The 18,731-nt window shown below is 38.0% G+C and overlaps 1 protein-coding gene across 1 annotated transcript; it reads left to right on the top strand.

The window, feature by feature from the left end:
* Positions 1-11,962: 11,962 nt before the first annotated feature.
* LOC141776784 (angiopoietin-related protein 3-like) lies at positions 11,963-18,643 on the top strand. Its single transcript, XM_074650582.1, has 7 exons — positions 11,963-12,558; positions 12,976-13,086; positions 14,892-15,012; positions 15,397-15,510; positions 15,820-15,915; positions 16,128-16,400; positions 16,524-18,643. Exons 1-7 carry the CDS (start codon positions 12,052-12,054, stop codon positions 16,742-16,744), a joined length of 1,443 nt encoding a protein of 480 aa, XP_074506683.1. The 5' UTR covers positions 11,963-12,051; the 3' UTR covers positions 16,745-18,643.
* The last annotated feature ends 88 nt before the right edge of the window (positions 18,644-18,731 follow it).

Here is an 18,731-nt window from a genome sequence, read left to right as displayed (position 1 = left end):
GGGAGGCTATAGGCACACAGAACCACACCCACTCCTTCAGGCAGCAGCCAATAGGAGTTCAGAGGAGTAGCCGGTCGGGAAAGTCGGCAGCTCTTCTGGGACCCTGGTGACAACATTTCAAAATATGGAGCATCTGGCATGAAGTGAAGAGAAAGTACCAGAGTCACCTTACTGTGTACCGTCCATAATCCTCTCAGATAACATCAGTGACCACGTTGTGCCTCAAAGACCTCCCTCCTCGTTCAGAATGTGTAACCCTACCCGGTGCTATGTGGGATCTGTCCTCTATAATCAAGTAAACAGGGGGGTGGAGAGCAGAGGGCTTGGTGCCATCCATGGGGGTTAATTCTCTCAGTGCATACCTCTCATTCTTCATGGATCCTCTTTCAACCCGCACCCAGCATCTTTCCTTTGGGGCACTACCATCATGCCAGGAAAACCTTTTCCCTGCTCCTTATAAGGGCAGTGGACAATAAGTAACACCTGTCTGGTCTGGCTGCCTGGCCTTTATCTCCAAAGTCGCTGGGAAAAAGAGTAAATTGCTTTTGTAGCCATGCTAGCGGCACGGTTTGTGGGATGGCAATGTTAGACTGTTAGTCTGTCCACCACTTTGGTCCAGACTGAAATATCTCAACAACTTTTAGATGGATTGCTGTGAAGTTTTGACATTCATGGTCCCCACAGGATAAACCCTCCAGACCCTTGTGATGTCCCAACTTTTACTCAAGCACCACCAGCATGTCAAAATGTCCATTTATTCAGTGAAGTATTCCAACATTTACCAGATGGATTGACACAGCATTTTGTACAGACGGTCATTTTTCCCAGAGGTTGAATCATACTGACTTTAGTGATCACCTCTGTGAGGTTTTGGTTTTTAGAGAAATGTCTCGAAAATTATTATTTGATTGCAATGAAATTTGGTGCATCCATTCATGGTGCCCAGAGGATGAACCCTACTGACTTTGGTGATTCTCTGGCTTTTCCTCTCACGCCACCATCAGCTTCACATTTGTGGTTTTATGTGACAATTCTCAATAACTATTGGGTGGATTGGCATGAAATTTGGTACATACATTCATGTCCCCCTCAGGATGAATTGTTATGACTTTGGAGATCCCTTGACTTTTCATTTATTGCCATCATCAAGTCAAAACTTTAATTTGCCCAAAAACTGGTTGGTTTATGACCAAATACCCGCAAAACTTACCTTGCACGGATTCTCACAGGATCCCTTATCACACGAAAATCCATCTTGTCAGGCTTAAAGTAATGCGTTTGTGTCCGGTAAGCCAGTGACCAGACCAATCAATGTCCTGTGAGGAGCTACTGGCAGCTACAGGCGTGGCTTAGGTGTGTGTGACGTGACACAGAGAAGCGACTGTTTGTTCTAAACAACAATGGCGGCTCCTGAAGAGGTTAGCGTAGATGCTGAAATAGCATCAGTTATAACTTTCATTGAAAGAAGAGTAAAGAACGACACTGAAGGTTTTTCTCACTGGAAAAGATGTTTTTCGCTCTTCTCCCGACTGGCTTCGGCAAGAGTTTGATTGACAGATAGTTCATCCAATCACCTGCCAAGAAGTGCCTGCTCTTTTCCAAACAGTTTCCTCAGATGGTTCTGGGTAAACAAACCATTTGGCGAGTCGGCTTAATGCAAAATAGCCTCTGTATTTTGTGTTTAGTGCTAAGTAGCAAATGTTAGCATGCTAACATACTAAAATGAGGTAGTGAACACAGTAATCATTACACCTGCTAAGCATCAGCATGATAGCATTGACATTGTGAGCATGTTATCATGCTAACATTAGCATTTAGTTCAAAGCACACACACAGTACAGCCCCAAAGAGCCGCTAGCATGGCTGTAGACTCTTTCTTTCCTTCTCATTCTGTTTATTTTATACCTTATGTTTACAGTTCATCTCTTTATTTTCTCTCCATCTATTTTTGTTGGGTCTATGTTTGTGTTGGGCAACTAGCTCAGTTTGTCTCCTCATGATTCATGATGTATTTCCAATCATGTACAGCCCACAATATGTGCCTTACAGTGAAAACTGTTTAACACAGTCTCTTACTGGCAGCACCCAACTTGAGCCTATCTTGAAATTAAAAGAAATGGTAATGACGAGTGTATGATTTGATGAAGCGGGAGAGCCGCTCGAGGAGCTGCAACCACCGCCTTGTGCCCTAACATGGATGGAAAAGGAATTAGCAAGAATTAGCAAGAAATACTCCTTTTCCATTACCCAAGCAGACAACCGACTCCGAGAGGGATTGTGGTTTGACTCGGAGGAGGGAGAGAGAAAAAACAGTCTTTATTGGACCAAAGGATTGCTGACGGACTGACCACATACTGCAGAAAACTTGGCCTAGAGGCAACAATCTCGGTCTGCTCGAAGGCAGTTTCAGAGAAAGATTTAGAGTTGCATCATATCTGAAGGGAAATATGGGGTATAAATAAAATGCTTAACATATTAGTTGAAAAATTAGTCATTAATTATTAACTCATGCAAATAGGCGTTTAGGGCCCACAAGATAAAATGCATGAGAGAGGCACAAGGCTTGCCGGCTGCAGGGTATTCATTTTCCTCCCATATGACTACTTGTGGAAGCTGCCTCCTGGTGGAAAGTATAGCTGGAGGTAAGTTAAATACTGCCAAAAGGCAGGTCCTCTTTTTAGCAAAAATCATGAAACGTTTTTGGAGGTTTTCAAGTGTTCACGGAAGTTTTATGTTGACAAAATGATCCAGAACATTTTCCAGTATTTTCAGTCAGCCATTATCCATGTAAGTGCTTTGATTAATAGTAAAAAAAACAAAACACAATGATTTCTTTGAGGAGTCGGGTATTTAAAGGACAGCTGAAATAACATAACACAAAACCGATGGAAATGTTTAAAGTGGTTCAGTCCACCTAGAGGTCTGTCACAGCCGACATCTTCCCCCCCATTTGATGTACGTTATGTAACTGTGGGTTGTGGTCAGGGGAGTTACAGGTTGTGCTGTAGCTGCATTGGCCAACTGAAACAGTGTAAGTAGTCATGTAACAGTGACCTATGAATCAAGAACGTCCCTCTGACCAGAAGGACACAGACCCTTGACAACTGAGGTTGTTTGAAATGAAAGATGCAGAAGTCTTATAGTAAGTAAAGCAGCTGGATTTCATTGGAATCTAGATGTCAGCTGCAGGCTATAAATCTTTCAGTATTACTGTTAGAGTTTACTGTAGGTTAAAGCTGAGGCTACATTAAGCAGATGTTTAAGAATGGTGTAATTCACTAGCTGATTTGTGTCATACAAGTCATTTAAAAAAAACAGTATTCAGGTATTAGGTACAGAAATGTGTGGAGCATGTAAAAAACCTAATTAAAGACAGAAATAGTTCCTTTTCTCAGTCAAATCTGTCAATTAAGGTCAATGTCCATGTAAGTCATGTGTTTATTGACAAGTCACTATCAATTTCTAAAAATCATCTACTAACTAACTTTCAGACATTTTTCAGACTTTTTTTGGGACATTTTTTAGACTTTCTTTACGGAAATTTTTTCATACCTTTCTCAGAGTCTTTTTTTCCAGCATTTTCCAAACTTTTTTCAGACATTTTTCAGTCTTTTTTTTCGAGGATTTTCCAAATTGTTTTTTCAGACATTTTTTTAATTTATTTTTTTTCCCTTTTTCGGACATTGTGTAGACTTTTCTTTTTCAACATTTTCCAAACTTTTTTTTAGACTTTTTTTTCAGACTTTTTTTTCCAGTATTTTTTTTTTTTTTTTTTTACCTTTTTCAGACATTTTTTAGACTTTTTTTTCAGACAATTTTTTCGAGCATTTTTCAAATTTTTTTTTCAGAAAAAGTCTGGAAAAAAAGTCTGAAAAAAAACTGAAAAAATGTCTGAAAAAAAAGATCTGAAAAAAAAGATCTTAAAAATGACTGAAAAAAAAGTCTTAATAAAAAAGATATAAAAAAAAAAGTCCTAAAAAAAGATCTGAAAAAAAAGATCTGAAAAAAAAGATCTGAAAAAAGTCTGAAAAAAAAGTCTGAAAAACAAGTCTGTAAAAAAAGATCTGAAAAAATGTCCGAAAAAAAAGTCTGAAAAAAAGTCTGAAAAAAAAAGATCTGAAAAAAAAGATCTGAAAAAAGTCTGAAAAAAAAGTCTGAAAAAAAGATCTGAAAAAAAAGATCTGAAGAAAGTCTGAAAAACAATGTCTGAAAAAAAAGTCTGGAAAAAAGATCTGAAAAAAAGTCTGAAAAAAAAGTCTGAAAAACAATGTCCGAAAAAAAAGTCTGTAAAAAAAGATCTGAAAAAAGTCTGAAAAACAATGTCTGAAAAAAAAGATCTGAAAAAAGTCTGAAAAAAAAGTCTGAAAAAAAGATCTGAAAAAAAAGATCTGAAGAAAGTCTGAAAAACAATGTCCGAAAAAAAAGTCTGGAAAAAAGATCTGAAAAAAAGTCTGAAAAAAAAGTCTGAAAAACAATGTCCGAAAAAAAAGTCTGTAAAAAAAGATCTGAAAAAAGTCTGAAAAACAATGTCCGAAAAAAAAGTCTGTAAAAAAAGATCTGAAAAAAGTCTGAAAAAAAAGTCTGAAAAACAATGTCCGAAAAAAAAGTCTGTAAAAAAAGATCTGAAAAAAGTCTGAAAAACAATGTCCGAAAAAAAGGTCTGTAAAAAAAGATCTGAAAAAAAAAGATCTGAAAAAATGTCCGAAAAAAAAGTCATGAAAAAAAGACTGAAAAAAAAGATCTGAAAAAAGTCTGAAAAAAAAGTCTGAAAAACAATGTCCGAAATAAAAGTCTGAAAAAAAGATCTGAAAAAAAGTCTGAAAAAAAGTCTGAAAAAAAAAGATCTGAAAAAAAAGATCTGAAAAAAAAGTCTGAAAAACAATGTCCGAAAAAAAAGTCTGTAAAAAAAGATCTGAAAAAATGTCCGAAAAAAAAGTCTGAAAAAAAGTCTGAAAAAAAAAGATCTGAAAAAAAAGATCTGAAAAAAGTCTGAAAAAAAAGTCTGAAAAAAAGATCTGAAAAAAAAGATCTGAAGAAAGTCTGAAAAACAATGTCTGAAAAAAAAGTCTGGAAAAAAGATCTGAAAAAAAGTCTGAAAAAAAAGTCTGAAAAACAATGTCCGAAAAAAAAGTCTGTAAAAAAAGATCTGAAAAAAGTCTGAAAAAAAAGTCTGAAAAACAATGTCCGAAAAAAAAGTCTGTAAAAAAAGATCTGAAAAAATGTCCGAAAAAAAAGTCTGAAAAAAAGATCTGAAAAAAGTCTGAAAAAAAAGATATAAAAATAAAAGTCTGAAAAACAATGTCCGAAAAAAAAGACTGAAAAACAATGTCCGAAAAAAAAGTCTGGAAAAAAGATCTGAAAAAAAGTCTGTAAAAAAAGATCTGAAAAAAGTCTGAAAAACAATGTCCGAAAAAAAAGTCTGTAAAAAAAGATCTGAAAAAAGTCTGAAAAAAAAGTCTGAAAAACAATGTCCGAAAAAAAAGTCTGTAAAAAAAGATCTGAAAAAAGTCTGAAAAACAATGTCCGAAAAAAAGGTCTGTAAAAAAAGATCTGAAAAAAAAAGATCTGAAAAAATGTCCGAAAAAAAAGTCATGAAAAAAAGACTGAAAAAAAAGATCTGAAAAAAGTCTGAAAAAAAAGTCTGAAAAACAATGTCCGAAATAAAAGTCTGAAAAAAAGATCTGAAAAAAAGTCTGAAAAAAAGTCTGAAAAAAAAAGATCTGAAAAAAAAGATCTGAAAAAAGTCTGAAAAAAAAGTCTGAAAAACAATGTCCGAAAAAAAAGTCTGTAAAAAAAGATCTGAAAAAATGTCCGAAAAAAAAGTCTGAAAAAAAGTCTGAAAAAAAAAGATCTGAAAAAAAAGATCTGAAAAAAGTCTGAAAAAAAAGTCTGAAAAAAAGATCTGAAAAAAAAGATCTGAAGAAAGTCTGAAAAACAATGTCTGAAAAAAAAGTCTGGAAAAAAGATCTGAAAAAAAGTCTGAAAAAAAAGTCTGAAAAACAATGTCCGAAAAAAAAGTCTGTAAAAAAAGATCTGAAAAAAGTCTGAAAAAAAAGTCTGAAAAACAATGTCCGAAAAAAAAGTCTGTAAAAAAAGATCTGAAAAAATGTCCGAAAAAAAAGTCTGAAAAAAAGATCTGAAAAAAGTCTGAAAAAAAAGATATAAAAATAAAAGTCTGAAAAACAATGTCCGAAAAAAAAGACTGAAAAACAATGTCCGAAAAAAAAGTCTGGAAAAAAGATCTGAAAAAAAGTCTGAAAAAAAAGATCTGAAAAAAGTCTGAAAAAAAAGATCTGAAAAAAGTCTGAAAAAAAAGATCTGAGAAAATGTCCGAAAAAAAAGTCTGGAAAAAAAAGTCTGAAAAAAAATCTGAAAAAAAAGATCTGAAAAAAAAGATCTGAAAAAAGTCTGAAAAAAAAGTCTGAAAAACAATGTCCGAAAAAAGTCTGGAAAAAAGATCTGAAAAAAGTCCGAAAAAAAGTCTGAAAAAAAAGATCTGAAAAAATGTCCGAAAAAAAGTCTGAAAAAAAAGTCTGAAAAATGCTCGAAAAAATTGTCTGAAAAAAAAGTCTGAAAAAAAATCTGAAAAAAAAGATCTGAAAAAATGTCCGAAAAAAAAGTCATGAAAAAAAGACTGAAAAAAAAGATCTGAAAAAAGTCTGAAAAAAAAGTCTGAAAAACAATGTCCGAAATAAAAGTCTGAAAAAAAGATCTGAAAAAAAGTCTGAAAAAAAGTCTGAAAAAAAAAGATCTGAAAAAAAAGATCTGAAAAAAGTCTGAAAAAAAAGTCTGAAAAACAATGTCCGAAAAAAAAGTCTGTAAAAAAAGATCTGAAAAAATGTCCGAAAAAAAAGTCTGAAAAAAAGTCTGAAAAAAAAAGATCTGAAAAAAAAGATCTGAAAAAAGTCTGAAAAAAAAGTCTGAAAAAAAGATCTGAAAAAAAAGATCTGAAGAAAGTCTGAAAAACAATGTCTGAAAAAAAAGTCTGGAAAAAAGATCTGAAAAAAAGTCTGAAAAAAAAGTCTGAAAAACAATGTCCGAAAAAAAAGTCTGTAAAAAAAGATATGAAAAAAGTCTGAAAAAAAAGTCTGAAAAACAATGTCCGAAAAAAAAGTCTGTAAAAAAAGATCTGAAAAAATGTCCGAAAAAAAAGTCTGAAAAAAAGATCTGAAAAAAGTCTGAAAAAAAAGATATAAAAATAAAAGTCTGAAAAACAATGTCCGAAAAAAAAGACTGAAAAACAATGTCCGAAAAAAAAGTCTGGAAAAAAGATCTGAAAAAAAGTCTGAAAAAAAAGATCTGAAAAAAGTCTGAAAAAAAAGATCTGAAAAAAGTCTGAAAAAAAAGATCTGAGAAAATGTCCGAAAAAAAAGTCTGGAAAAAAAAGTCTGAAAAAAAATCTGAAAAAAAAGATCTGAAAAAAAAGATCTGAAAAAAGTCTGAAAAAAAAGTCTGAAAAACAATGTCCGAAAAAAGTCTGGAAAAAAGATCTGAAAAAAGTCCGAAAAAAAGTCTGAAAAAAAAGATCTGAAAAAATGTCCGAAAAAAAGTCTGAAAAAAAAGTCTGAAAAATGCTCGAAAAAATTGTCTGAAAAAAAAGTCTGAAAAAAAATGTAAAAAATTTTTTACACTTTTATTTTCCAACATTTTTCAAACTTTTTTTTAAGACATTTCTTTTCTTTTTTTTTTACCTTTTTCAGACATTGTTAAGACTTTTTGTTTCCAGCGTTTTTCAAACTTTTTTTTCAGACTTTTTTTTTTTTTTTTTTTTTTACCTTTTTCAGACATTGTTTAGACTTTTCTTTTCCAACATTTTTTTTTTTTTTTTTTTCAGACTTTTTTTCCAATATTTTTCAATTTTTTTTTTCAGACTTTTTTTTCATTTTTTTTACCTTTTTCGGACATTTTTTACACTTTCATTTTTCAAACTTTTTTTTAGACATTTTTTTCCAGCATTTCTCAAATAATTTTTTTTTTTACCTTTTTCAGACTTTTTTCAGACTTTTTTTTTCAGACAGTTTACAATTTTCTTTTCAGACATTTTTCCGTCTTTTTTTCGAGCATTTTTCAGAGTCTTTTTTTGACACTTACTTGACCCTTGAAGGTGATGGTATATAGCTGTTCTCATACACCGTTTGTAAACTTTGGACAGTTTATCACAGTTCACTGACAACAAGCCAAGAAAATGTGGATTGACCACAAATAATGCCAACTGCACAAAAATCCATTTGGCTTTGGCAGTTTGAATATACAAGTAAACAGTCTGTGTTTACGGTAGATAAATAGTATTATGAAGTAATTCCAACTGTTTTATAACTATTTTTTTAGAAGCAGCCAAAAGACAAAACAGAGAGGGCAATAACAGTTACTGTAAGAGTTAAACTGGGTTATGTTGCTGCATTTGTCTATTTAACCTGAAAAAACTGCAGAAGAAAATGTCACTAAACTAAATCACATTAAGTTTGTTTAGAGAAAGAGACACAGCATTACCATCTCTTCTAAATGTCACTGTCATTATATCGTTCTAATGGAAGGAGGAGGAAAATTGCTTAGAGAAATGTTTCCATATTAGAGGCAAATGACTTACAGATCAGTCCAAAGTGTACAATGTGTGCAAAGCAATTTGCAGATTGACTAGATGTTGCAGGAGACTTGCTTCAGCGCCCTCCAGCAGGCAGTAAGCATTGTACAGTCTGATTGCTGTTGGCAGGAAATAACCCCTCAAGTGCTTTCATTTTGCCCCTGAGGTAGATGAAGAGAGCTTTGAAGATTCTCTTTAGCTGTTTGCATACAGAACTTTACAACCATACACTATCACAGTGTGCGCTCAAGACTGATAAATTGATATTTAGAATCATTTTAGGACAAAATAAACCGGTGGGAAATATGTATTTTGTGTATAATCCATTAGGATTGAGGCCATAGCCATCCCGCCACATGTGCATTCAGTGTGTGTTAGTGCATGTGAGCGTGCCCCACTGGCTAGCTCACGACCCGCTGCTCTGCACTGCTCTCATACGGCTGTTACAGCTGATAACGCCGTCGGCGGCGTCGCATAACCGTAGCACCCACCCTCTGTTTCCCCCCCAGGTAAACACTGTTAGCTCTGTAAGGGCTGTTGCCATTGTTAGTGCTGTTAGCACCATTAGCTGCGAGCTGCCGGCCCAGCCGTTGCCATGTTGAGAGCTGTGCGCAGGCAATAGATATGTTCTCAATTCGCGTTTAGCACCTTTAAGTTAATAAAGGTTATTAAATGTGCTAAATTTGATACCTAGAGCATGGATATAGCAGAAAACAACTATTTACTATGTAAAGATATAGAAGACTAATGTCTACCTGAGCAGAGAATGAAGTCACTCTCCCTCTGTGTGTGTTGTAATCAGAACTTCTCCATGCTTTGTTGACATAGCCGGCCAGCCGGCCCTTTTGGTGCACGTTCATGCATGTGAGCGTGCCCCACTGGCTAGCTCACGGCCGCAGCTCTGCGCTTCTCCTCATACGGAGGTTACAGCTGATAATGCCGCCGTCCGTTGCAGAAGCGCGCACCCATAATACTATGAAATATATATATAATAGAAATGGAAAGAATACCATAATCATGCGTATAATATAATATATAAATGTTGTAGTAATATAGTATTATAATATGGTGGTATAAGCAATATAATGCACTGTAATATAGTGTCAGATACTCCCATGGTAATGATAAAAAATAAAAGTAATATATAATTGAGGGATGGATGTTTAATTCCTGATATAAAGAGTGTGGGAGGAAGAGTTGTTCAGGATGGAGTTCATCCTCATCCTCACCTCTAAAGTCACTCTGCAATAGAGTTGCTCTAATTTGGGAGAATTTTGCATGTGACATGACCAGTGTTGAGAGCACAGTTCTTTGTTCACTCCTACGCTACTTTGCGGCACGTGGGACAAACCCGCTGCTCTCTGGAGGCGGACAGACTGTTGCCCTTTGATGAGATAATCTAAATAAAAAAAACAGGGCATTGACCATCTGCATGATACAGACCGAAGAGGATGGACGGCGATGAAAGCGGTAGAGAAAAACTCAATTCATCATGCTTCTAGGCCTCTGCCTATATATGGGCATACAATGCATCGAAGAGAAACCAGAGAGTTCATCACCAGGGGTTTGATGTTCTCTTAGTCATGTGTTTGTATTTGCAATAAGCAAAGGAAGCACAATGTCCAAAGACAAATGTGTATTCATGAGCTCAACCTCCAACCCATGTATACGTAGATCACCGGCCTATTCCCCTCCCTTCGTTCATCACACACAACGCCCCCTTGCACTCCCCATGGCCCCTTTACTATACGTCCCTTTACTCTTTGAAGCTACGCTGTGGCTGCAGTGTCACAAGTTTCACAAATGTGGGCCACTGTGTGTGTGCACCCTTACGTTTTACCTTCCAGAGAGCAGGGCCCCGCGCTGAAGTCCGGGTTGTGGACTGTGTTTACTGTGAACACACAGTGGAGGGCTCATGCAACCCCTGCTCTCAGATGTGTAGTTAACATTTAACAGAGGAGAACGTGGGTCATCCCTCTAAGTGGATAGGCGGTTGTATCTCAGCTCATACTCCCACTTTGTGTGCGTAGAGTGAAAATTAAAGTTGCAACCTTTATGCAGGCTATGGTGTTTCCCTATAGGGAGGTAAAGCAACTGTTTTATCAATAAGATGCAACATGTTGAATCAGGTAGCATTTTTGTCAGGTCCCTGGTGCTATACAGTGCTGCAGGAATGAGTCCTAAAACCTGGAAATGAGTTAGCATTTTAACACTTCCGGTTCCCTCGTCTGGAAGTCAATGGTTTTTTTTAATGTATTTTTAGATGCATGAAATAAGGTCTGTGGTTAACACAAGCTTAAGACATTTTAATGTTTTGTTCTACGATATAAAATACACCAGTAATTACCCCACTCGTGAATTTTGAAGCTTTAATGTGTCTTTAAAAAGGCGGGTTGCTAATAAGTGGCTGAATGAGATTACTAAACGCCATCACGCCGACTCATCCGCCTTTACAGCCTCGTTGTACTCGCGTTCATGCGACCGTGTTGTAGTTCGTTTATAGCCTAACGTTAGCTTTTTACTTCAAGTGATTGCATTCACACTTCAAAAATAATTTGTGAATATTATCTTGCTGAACAAAACATGTAAGTATCATAATCATTTGTTCGCCACAGAGCTTATTTTCTGAAATAATCCAAAAGCCAATGGAAAAATCCCATTGGCTTTTTGTCGAGGGAACCACTAACTTCCTGGTTGGCCTATAAAAATACGTCACCCCTGAACCACTCCATTAGATGCTTCTATACTTGCACAGCACCTCCTACACTGCACTTACTCCACGAGTGGATCAAAGCAGATGAAACTAAACATTGCAAAACCATGAACTTGTAAGTCATATTTGGCAATCGATCCTATACGTAACCCGGGTCATCTTCCTGTTTAAAAATAAACCAGCCACGCGACAATAACAGAGACCAGTCGTGACTTGAGCGCAAGTAAGGTCAGTTGAAAACACATATGTCACCCTGTCATGACTGAGAGTCAGTGCAAATGAATGTGCATTGGTTATTTATTTATTTTTAAACTGTGGCTTATCATTGCTGCAGCGGCAAGTAGAACATTAACTGAAGTCAACCCGGTGGGTGCAAGTTATACATTCAGTTTAAATAGAGCAAATTCAACATATGTATTGCAGAAAAACTCCACTGTAATGCATCCATTTTACAACATGAAAGTTGTCAAATCATTAAAAATCCTTTTTCCGTTGATTTGATTATTGAATAAACATTCAAACTGATGATGATATCAAAACTAATCACTGAAATGTGAATTGAGCTCCGCTCAGCAAGAGGTAACTGCATCCTCCATGCAGATATTGATCAGATGAACGGGTTAATCATTGACCTGACTCCAGACACAGTGTATATAAAGATCCTCACTCTTTGTCCAGTCGCAGTGGAGGCAGAGGGCTGCCAGTTGTTCCCCTAACATCACCAACACACAACTGGAGAAAGCAGCACGACAACAAGATGAGAATTACACTAATTCCCATATTGTTGGTCCTGGCTGCTGCCTGTGTCCCTGCCCGCTGTGCCAAAGTGGAGCCGCCGGCCCTCCAGCCCGAGGCCCCGGTTGAAACCCGCTCCCGCTTTGCTGCTCTGGACGATGTGCGTCTCCTGGCGAATGGCCTCCTCCAGCTGGGTCAGAGCCTGCGGGAGTTCGTGCAGAAGACGAAGGGACAGATCAACGACATCATCCAGAAGCTCAACATCTTCGACCGCTCGTTTTACCAGCTCTCGGTGCTCGCCAGTGAAATCAAAGAGGAGGAAGAGGAGCTGAAGAAGACCACTGTGGTGCTGAAGGCCAACAACGAAGAGATCAAGGGCCTGTCTGTTGAGATCAACTCCAAAGTGGACAGCATCCTGCAGGAGAAGAGCAGCTTGCAGAACAAGGTGGAGGGGCTGGAGGTGAAGCTGAGCAGCCTGTCGCACGGCCTGGTGACGAGCGAACAAGTGGCGGAGATCAATGGCCTCAGGGTGAGTCACCTGATGTTAGAAAGGAAACCTGCACTTTGTCTTGTTGCTCAGGTGGAAATACCTCTGAAAGATCATTTAGACACAACACTAAAACACTGACACATCAACTCTTTCTGGCTGGGGTGGCAACTTTTCTTTGGGCAACTTATTCTTCTCTTCACAAAAAGAAATTTGACACAATTCTCCTACAAATCTTCTAAAAAATAGATTATATCTAAGCTTTGAACAAGGTGCCAGGATATGCTTTTGAATACACTATTTAATAAGAAGTAGTATGCATTTGTATCCTTACGCTTTGTTTTGTATTTGCTCTCCAAACATAAGACTTCTATAATACAGACTCTGAGTATTATGTGTGATATTGACAATTAAATAACACCGTCCTTTAACAGTTCCTATGATTTCTTCCCTGATCAGGAGGTGATCCACAGCCAGGAGCGGAGCATCATAGAGCTGCTGAAGGCCGTGAGGGAGCAGACTGACCAGCTCAACCACCAGAAGGTTAAGATCAAGAATCTGGAGGAAAAGGTAAATGTTTAGATGGAGAGAGGGGGTCAAGAAGGAGGTGGGTTATGTACTTGAGGACGGCCTTTTCAAATTTTCTCACCCATTCTTTCCTTGTGAGTTTATTGTAAAAAAAACAACAACAATCGAATAGTTACATCATATTCATCCTTTAGAAGCTGTCTTGAAGAAATGTTTCCAGTACGCCAGCCACGCAACTCGGGTCTCATGTAATGGATTGATTGACATGGAGGCACGTGACGTCAAACATACCAGGTCATAGAGCTCAACAGTCACCACCCACTTTTTGAACGGCACTGGTTCCTGGACTGAATTTCCCCGTTCATTCACTCCATTGACAGAAAGAGTTTTAAGCACGGAGCAAAGCCAACCAGCTACAAGTTGAATCACATGACCATAAAACATCTGATTCTGAGCAAAAAAATAAACATTGGAAAATGGAAAAAAGACAAGTGTACATAATTATTTTAAAAGTGGAGGAACTACTAATCCCATAAACCATTGCGAATGGCGACTCGCTGCTCTGGAAACACCCGAAAACATTTAAACTAACTGTTGTCGATCTAAAATGAAGACAGCTTCAGCAACCAGCAACTGTGCCTTATTTCTCGCCTCAAATGTTTTCAGAAACACATTCCGGTGAACTGTTTTCGTGATATAAGAGAAAGTTTCCAAACGAGCCGCCATGTTGGCCTGGTGTGAAATCCGGGAGCAAACTACAGAGCAGCATGAACAAGCGCGTATGAGCACATATCCTCACTAGACGTTTGCAGGTGCGGAATACATTTCCATGGTAACAGCGAGCTCCACCAATCAGAGACATCGCTGTCAAACTTAGGATTGTGGGTAGTGTAGTACTTCTTCCATGACATCACAAATAAAACGTGTTTTTCTTAGAACAAGGTTGATATCCTTGTGGCTTTTACAGGAGCCTATACAATCGTTTCACAATCTCGTAGCTCGTGGAAAGTCTACCTAATAATCAAATCAAATTCAGAATATGAGGATGGGATTTTCACTTCTGGAACCTCACCGTTGAATATCATCTGATCTAATTCAGATATATTTTCATTAAGTGGAATACGGGGTTCGGAAAAAAAATTGCGGTGCTCAAGTTCATTAGCAGCCACAGATCTGGTGCCGGTTCCCAGTTCACTCATTCAGCAGCTGTAACAGCTGTTCACTTGGAAACTCTTTATTAATCATTAATATTACCAAGGAGAGGGTACTAAGAAAATATTAATGATTGCTCAGGGGGTCTTGCTTTTTTTTTTGTTATAAAATTCAATAAGTTTCAGCCCGCCTGCTCACCCAAATCATTTTCATACAGTCCCTCATCCAGTCAGAGTGGATGGACATTTCCACTCACAAGGCCTTTTAGTTTGTTGCGGTGCTAAAGTAGCATTTTTCCGAACATTTCCTCAGATCATTTTGCCAGCTTTTTGAGTAATGAGCTGTCATCCTCAATGTGCTGCAGTAAGAAACTTTAATGGAGTCGTGGCACTGTACTGTACTATATAATTTAGACTTTAAATCTTTGGAGGAGGGTGCAGCCATAATGAAGGAGCTGTCCATATGTTTAATAATCCCAGCTAGTGCGTCAGTGTTATAATACATTTGCATTCCTTTGGTCTTGACAGCTCAAAATTTATATTGTTAAAATATCTCAAAAACTTTGGAAAATGTCTCCTTTTGCAGACCCAAAGTTTATTATGTGTGGACTTGCTATTTAATCTGTAGAATTTCTCCGTGGTCAGTCTGGGGATTATGTCTGCAAGCTAAAGCCTTTCCCTACCTATTTCCCCCAGTTTACAGTCAACACAATGACCCAAGAGACCATTGAGAGGATGCCTGAAATCTTCAACAGTGAAGCACCAACACTCACCCCGTACCTGACCTCCAGCTCTTCCAGCGCCACCGACATGATGAGTAAGATGGATGATAAAACATGAGGAAATGTTGAGAGTGATATCCGGATTTAGTATATTTGTATTTGTCCTACAGTATATCAGCAATCCCAAAGGTTATATATTCAATCTTACTGTGTCAATGCTCATCATTTACCAATGTGTCCCGACAATTTAAAGCAATTTTCTGCTTCACATTCATACGGCTTGATACCTGATGCCTGGTTTCAGCACTTACTGAGCAATTAATTATCCTGCACACATTTTTCCTGCTAATGCTGCTATGAACTGTTTACGGTCACAAGAGCACTTCCACTTCTCTGCTCCTCCATCACCACTTTGCAGCTAATCTTTATGCAGGGCGGTTTTCAACTTTGACATTATGTCTGTGGTCATTTTTAAACAGATCTGCCATCAGACTGCAGTGACCTGTTCAACAGAGGGGAGCGAGTCAGTGGCGTCTACGCCATCAGACCCAGCGGACCGGAGCCCTTCATGGCTTTTTGTGACATGAGCAAAGGTAATGTGCCATCAAACAAATGTGATATTTCAGAAATCTTCAAATTTGGCACAAACATCCACTTGGACTCAAGGATGAACTGAATAGATTTTGGTGGTCAAAGGTCACTGTGACCTCACAAAAGACGTTTTTGTCCATAACTCAAGAATTCATATGCTAATTATGACAATTTCACACACATGTCTACTAGGATAAAATGATGAAGTGATGACATTTTGGACAGATATTGATGTAAACTGCTCCTTGACTTGGGGGCATACAGCCTCGAGGCATTGATTGTAATTTTTTCAATTTTTTTTCCCGTTTTAGATCACGGAGCAACAGTCATCCAGCGAAGGAGGGATGGTTCAGTGAATTTTGATCAAATCTGGGAGAAGTATGAAAACGGGTTTGGAGATTTTCAAGGTGAGAGACATTACTCTGTTCAAGAGACTCTAAACGCAATTACCCGTTTAATGTTTGAGAATTCATTCTCGACTGCCAAAGTCTAAATGACTTGGCGTATATCACGATCATAACATTTGTAATTTTATAACTATTTAATAACGGCGTCAACTTCTCAGAGGTGCTTGTTAAATCATGTCAGCTCTGACCGCTCAATGATGTCTGTCTCACAGGGGAGTTTTGGCTCGGCCTCAGGAAGATCCACTCTCTGGCCGCCCAGGGCAACTCTGTCCTTCACATCCAGCTGGAAGACTGGAAACAGGCCAGGCGCTTCCTCGAATACAGATTCAACCTTAATGGTCCTGAGAGCAACTACACCATTCACCTCACGCATCTGTTTGGAGATTTGCCGGACCCCATGAGCAACCAAACGGGCATGATGTTCTCCACCAAGGACAGGGACAACGACAACCACCAGGACTCCAACTGTGCCCACAGCTACACAGGTACAGCAGGTGCACACATGTGGGAGATATGTTTATCCTCTTGTGATGCAAAGATGGGGGGGATTAATGAATACTTGTCATCCAGTATCAGCCGCACAACATATCATTTCTGTCATCTTCCAGGTGGATGGTGGTTCAACGCCTGCGTAGACACCAACCTGAATGGGAGATATTTCCACATGAGGCCTAAGGGGCGCTCAGAGCGTAGGAGAGGGATTCAATGGAGGCCGGGCCAAAAGGCTGCTTACTCCCTCAAGCTCACCCAGATCTCTGTACACCCTGTGGCGTCCTACAGAGCCACCTCCTCCACTTCATCCTCCTTTGAGACAGGTGTCTTTCTGTGATCCAGCACCAGCGTTCTCCAGTGAAAATCCTGCATTTAACAGCGGCCTCTTCAGGAGAGCCTCGGCAGTGCTCCACGGTTTAAGAAGGCTTGAGCAGAGAGGAAGATGCTTCCTCCGAATGTCACAGAGGACACTTTACAATTCTGAGTGCTGTTGTGTGCTAAACTGAGGAAGCCAAAACAATGTATTACTGCCTAAGCCAGGATAGTGTCTAATGTGCATGTATTGTGAAATCAAAAAAATACTGTTTGCAGTTAGCATACAATATATCTTCACTCACTGTAGCTCAGAGGTCAAAGGTTATGGAGAAGAAATTAAAACGTACAGCCATAAGTGAGCAGTTTTTTTATATTGGGTCATATTGACTCTCAGTATACAGCAGTGGTTCCCAACATGGGGGGCGGGACCCCTTGAAGGGGTCACATTCTAAGTTCTGCTACACAATGGACTTTTCTGACTATCTTTTAAGTGGTTCGTTGTCTTGTGAAATACCGGGCATGTTTACCTCTTCTGCATTCGCCATTTCATCACAAACTATCTACTCGTAGAGCCGGAGTAGGAATTACTCAAAAACATTTCTAAGATTGTACAGTGTATGCCCAGCTTAAGAATTATTCAAATGTACCAAGGGCTGCATGTAATGATTATATTCTTAATGAATTGATTAAAAAAAAAAGTCCATCACAGTTTCCCAGAACTAAAGTGACGTCTTCAAATGTCTTGCTTTGTCAGACTCACAGTCCAAAACCTCCCAAAATCAATTTACTAATCATAGAAGTAAAAAAAAACAGCGATTATTCACCTTTGACAGGCTGGAAGTTGGAATTGTTGGCGTTATTGGTTAAGAAAACTACTTAAATAATTATTTGATTATCTGAATAGTTGATACATTTTCTGTGGATCGACTCATGGTACGTGTCCATTGGGGCGTTTTTATATGCCTAGCTTCCTAGTATTGGACGCTTAATGGGCTGCCATTAGGCACCTGATTGGACGAATGCTTTCGTGGGCTGCTGCTCCCAGCTTTCAAACCAAAACCAACATGGCGGCTCATTTGGAAACATTTTTCTCTTATATTATGAAAATAGTTCACAGAAATGTGTTTCTGAAAACATTTTATGCGAGAAGTAAGCCATGCAGTTTCTGAACCTGTCTTTATTTTAGATCGACAGCGGTTAGTTTATAAGTTTCTCTGGAGTTTCCAGAGGCGGCGAGTCACGGCGGACGCCCCTGATTTGCAGAAAGTAGACTAGACCTCAACTTTATGCAAATGAGGAGCGGCCGACATGATGCTGCCACGCTATACCAGAATGCATTGCACTGCTGCTTACATAGACAATTATGTGTCTCGTGTGACAAGGCATCCTGAGTGCTTCATTTTTAAGGGTTCATAAGGCAAACAAGGTTGGGGACCACTGCTTAGGTAACACTCATCTTTACTTTACATACTCTATTTTTGATACATTTGCTATGTTTTATTAATTTAAATAAAGTGGTGACTTCATATAATGCTAGTATTCATTTAGGTGTGGGTATCCTTAACTGAAAAATATAATGAAAACCCTAATAAAACCCTCGAGACGAACTTCTGTAACCTCCTGTTTGTTATTATGGGCTGTACATCGATTGGGTGCTTCTGACGTTGGCCAGGCACAGACTGGTCGTTCTATGTCAACAGACATTTGGCCAAGAGTAGTGTTATCCTTGAACTACCTTTGTTTTGATGCCAAAGGCTTGTAAATGAATGACTAAAGCATGTTTGTGCTGTTACCACATACTAAAACTTCCTTCAGGATATTGCACTGGGAGGTTGTGAACTCTTTTGTACTACAGTATGTTGTTGGAGCCCTGAATAAACTCTAGAGGGCAGTGTTGTTCTGTCTCTATAAAGATACCTTACGCTCTGATTTGATTGTGCTGCATGTATAATTAGATTTGACAAATTATGCTTGTTTTGTAAACAGATCCGTTCTTAAAACCACATGTA

This window comes from Sebastes fasciatus, chromosome 11, assembly GCF_043250625.1.
Source record: "Sebastes fasciatus isolate fSebFas1 chromosome 11, fSebFas1.pri, whole genome shotgun sequence".
Classification (NCBI taxonomy): domain Eukaryota; kingdom Metazoa; phylum Chordata; class Actinopteri; order Perciformes; family Sebastidae; genus Sebastes; species Sebastes fasciatus.
The sequence above is the reverse complement of the archived record's forward strand: the minus strand, read 5'-3'. Positions and strand labels throughout refer to the sequence as shown.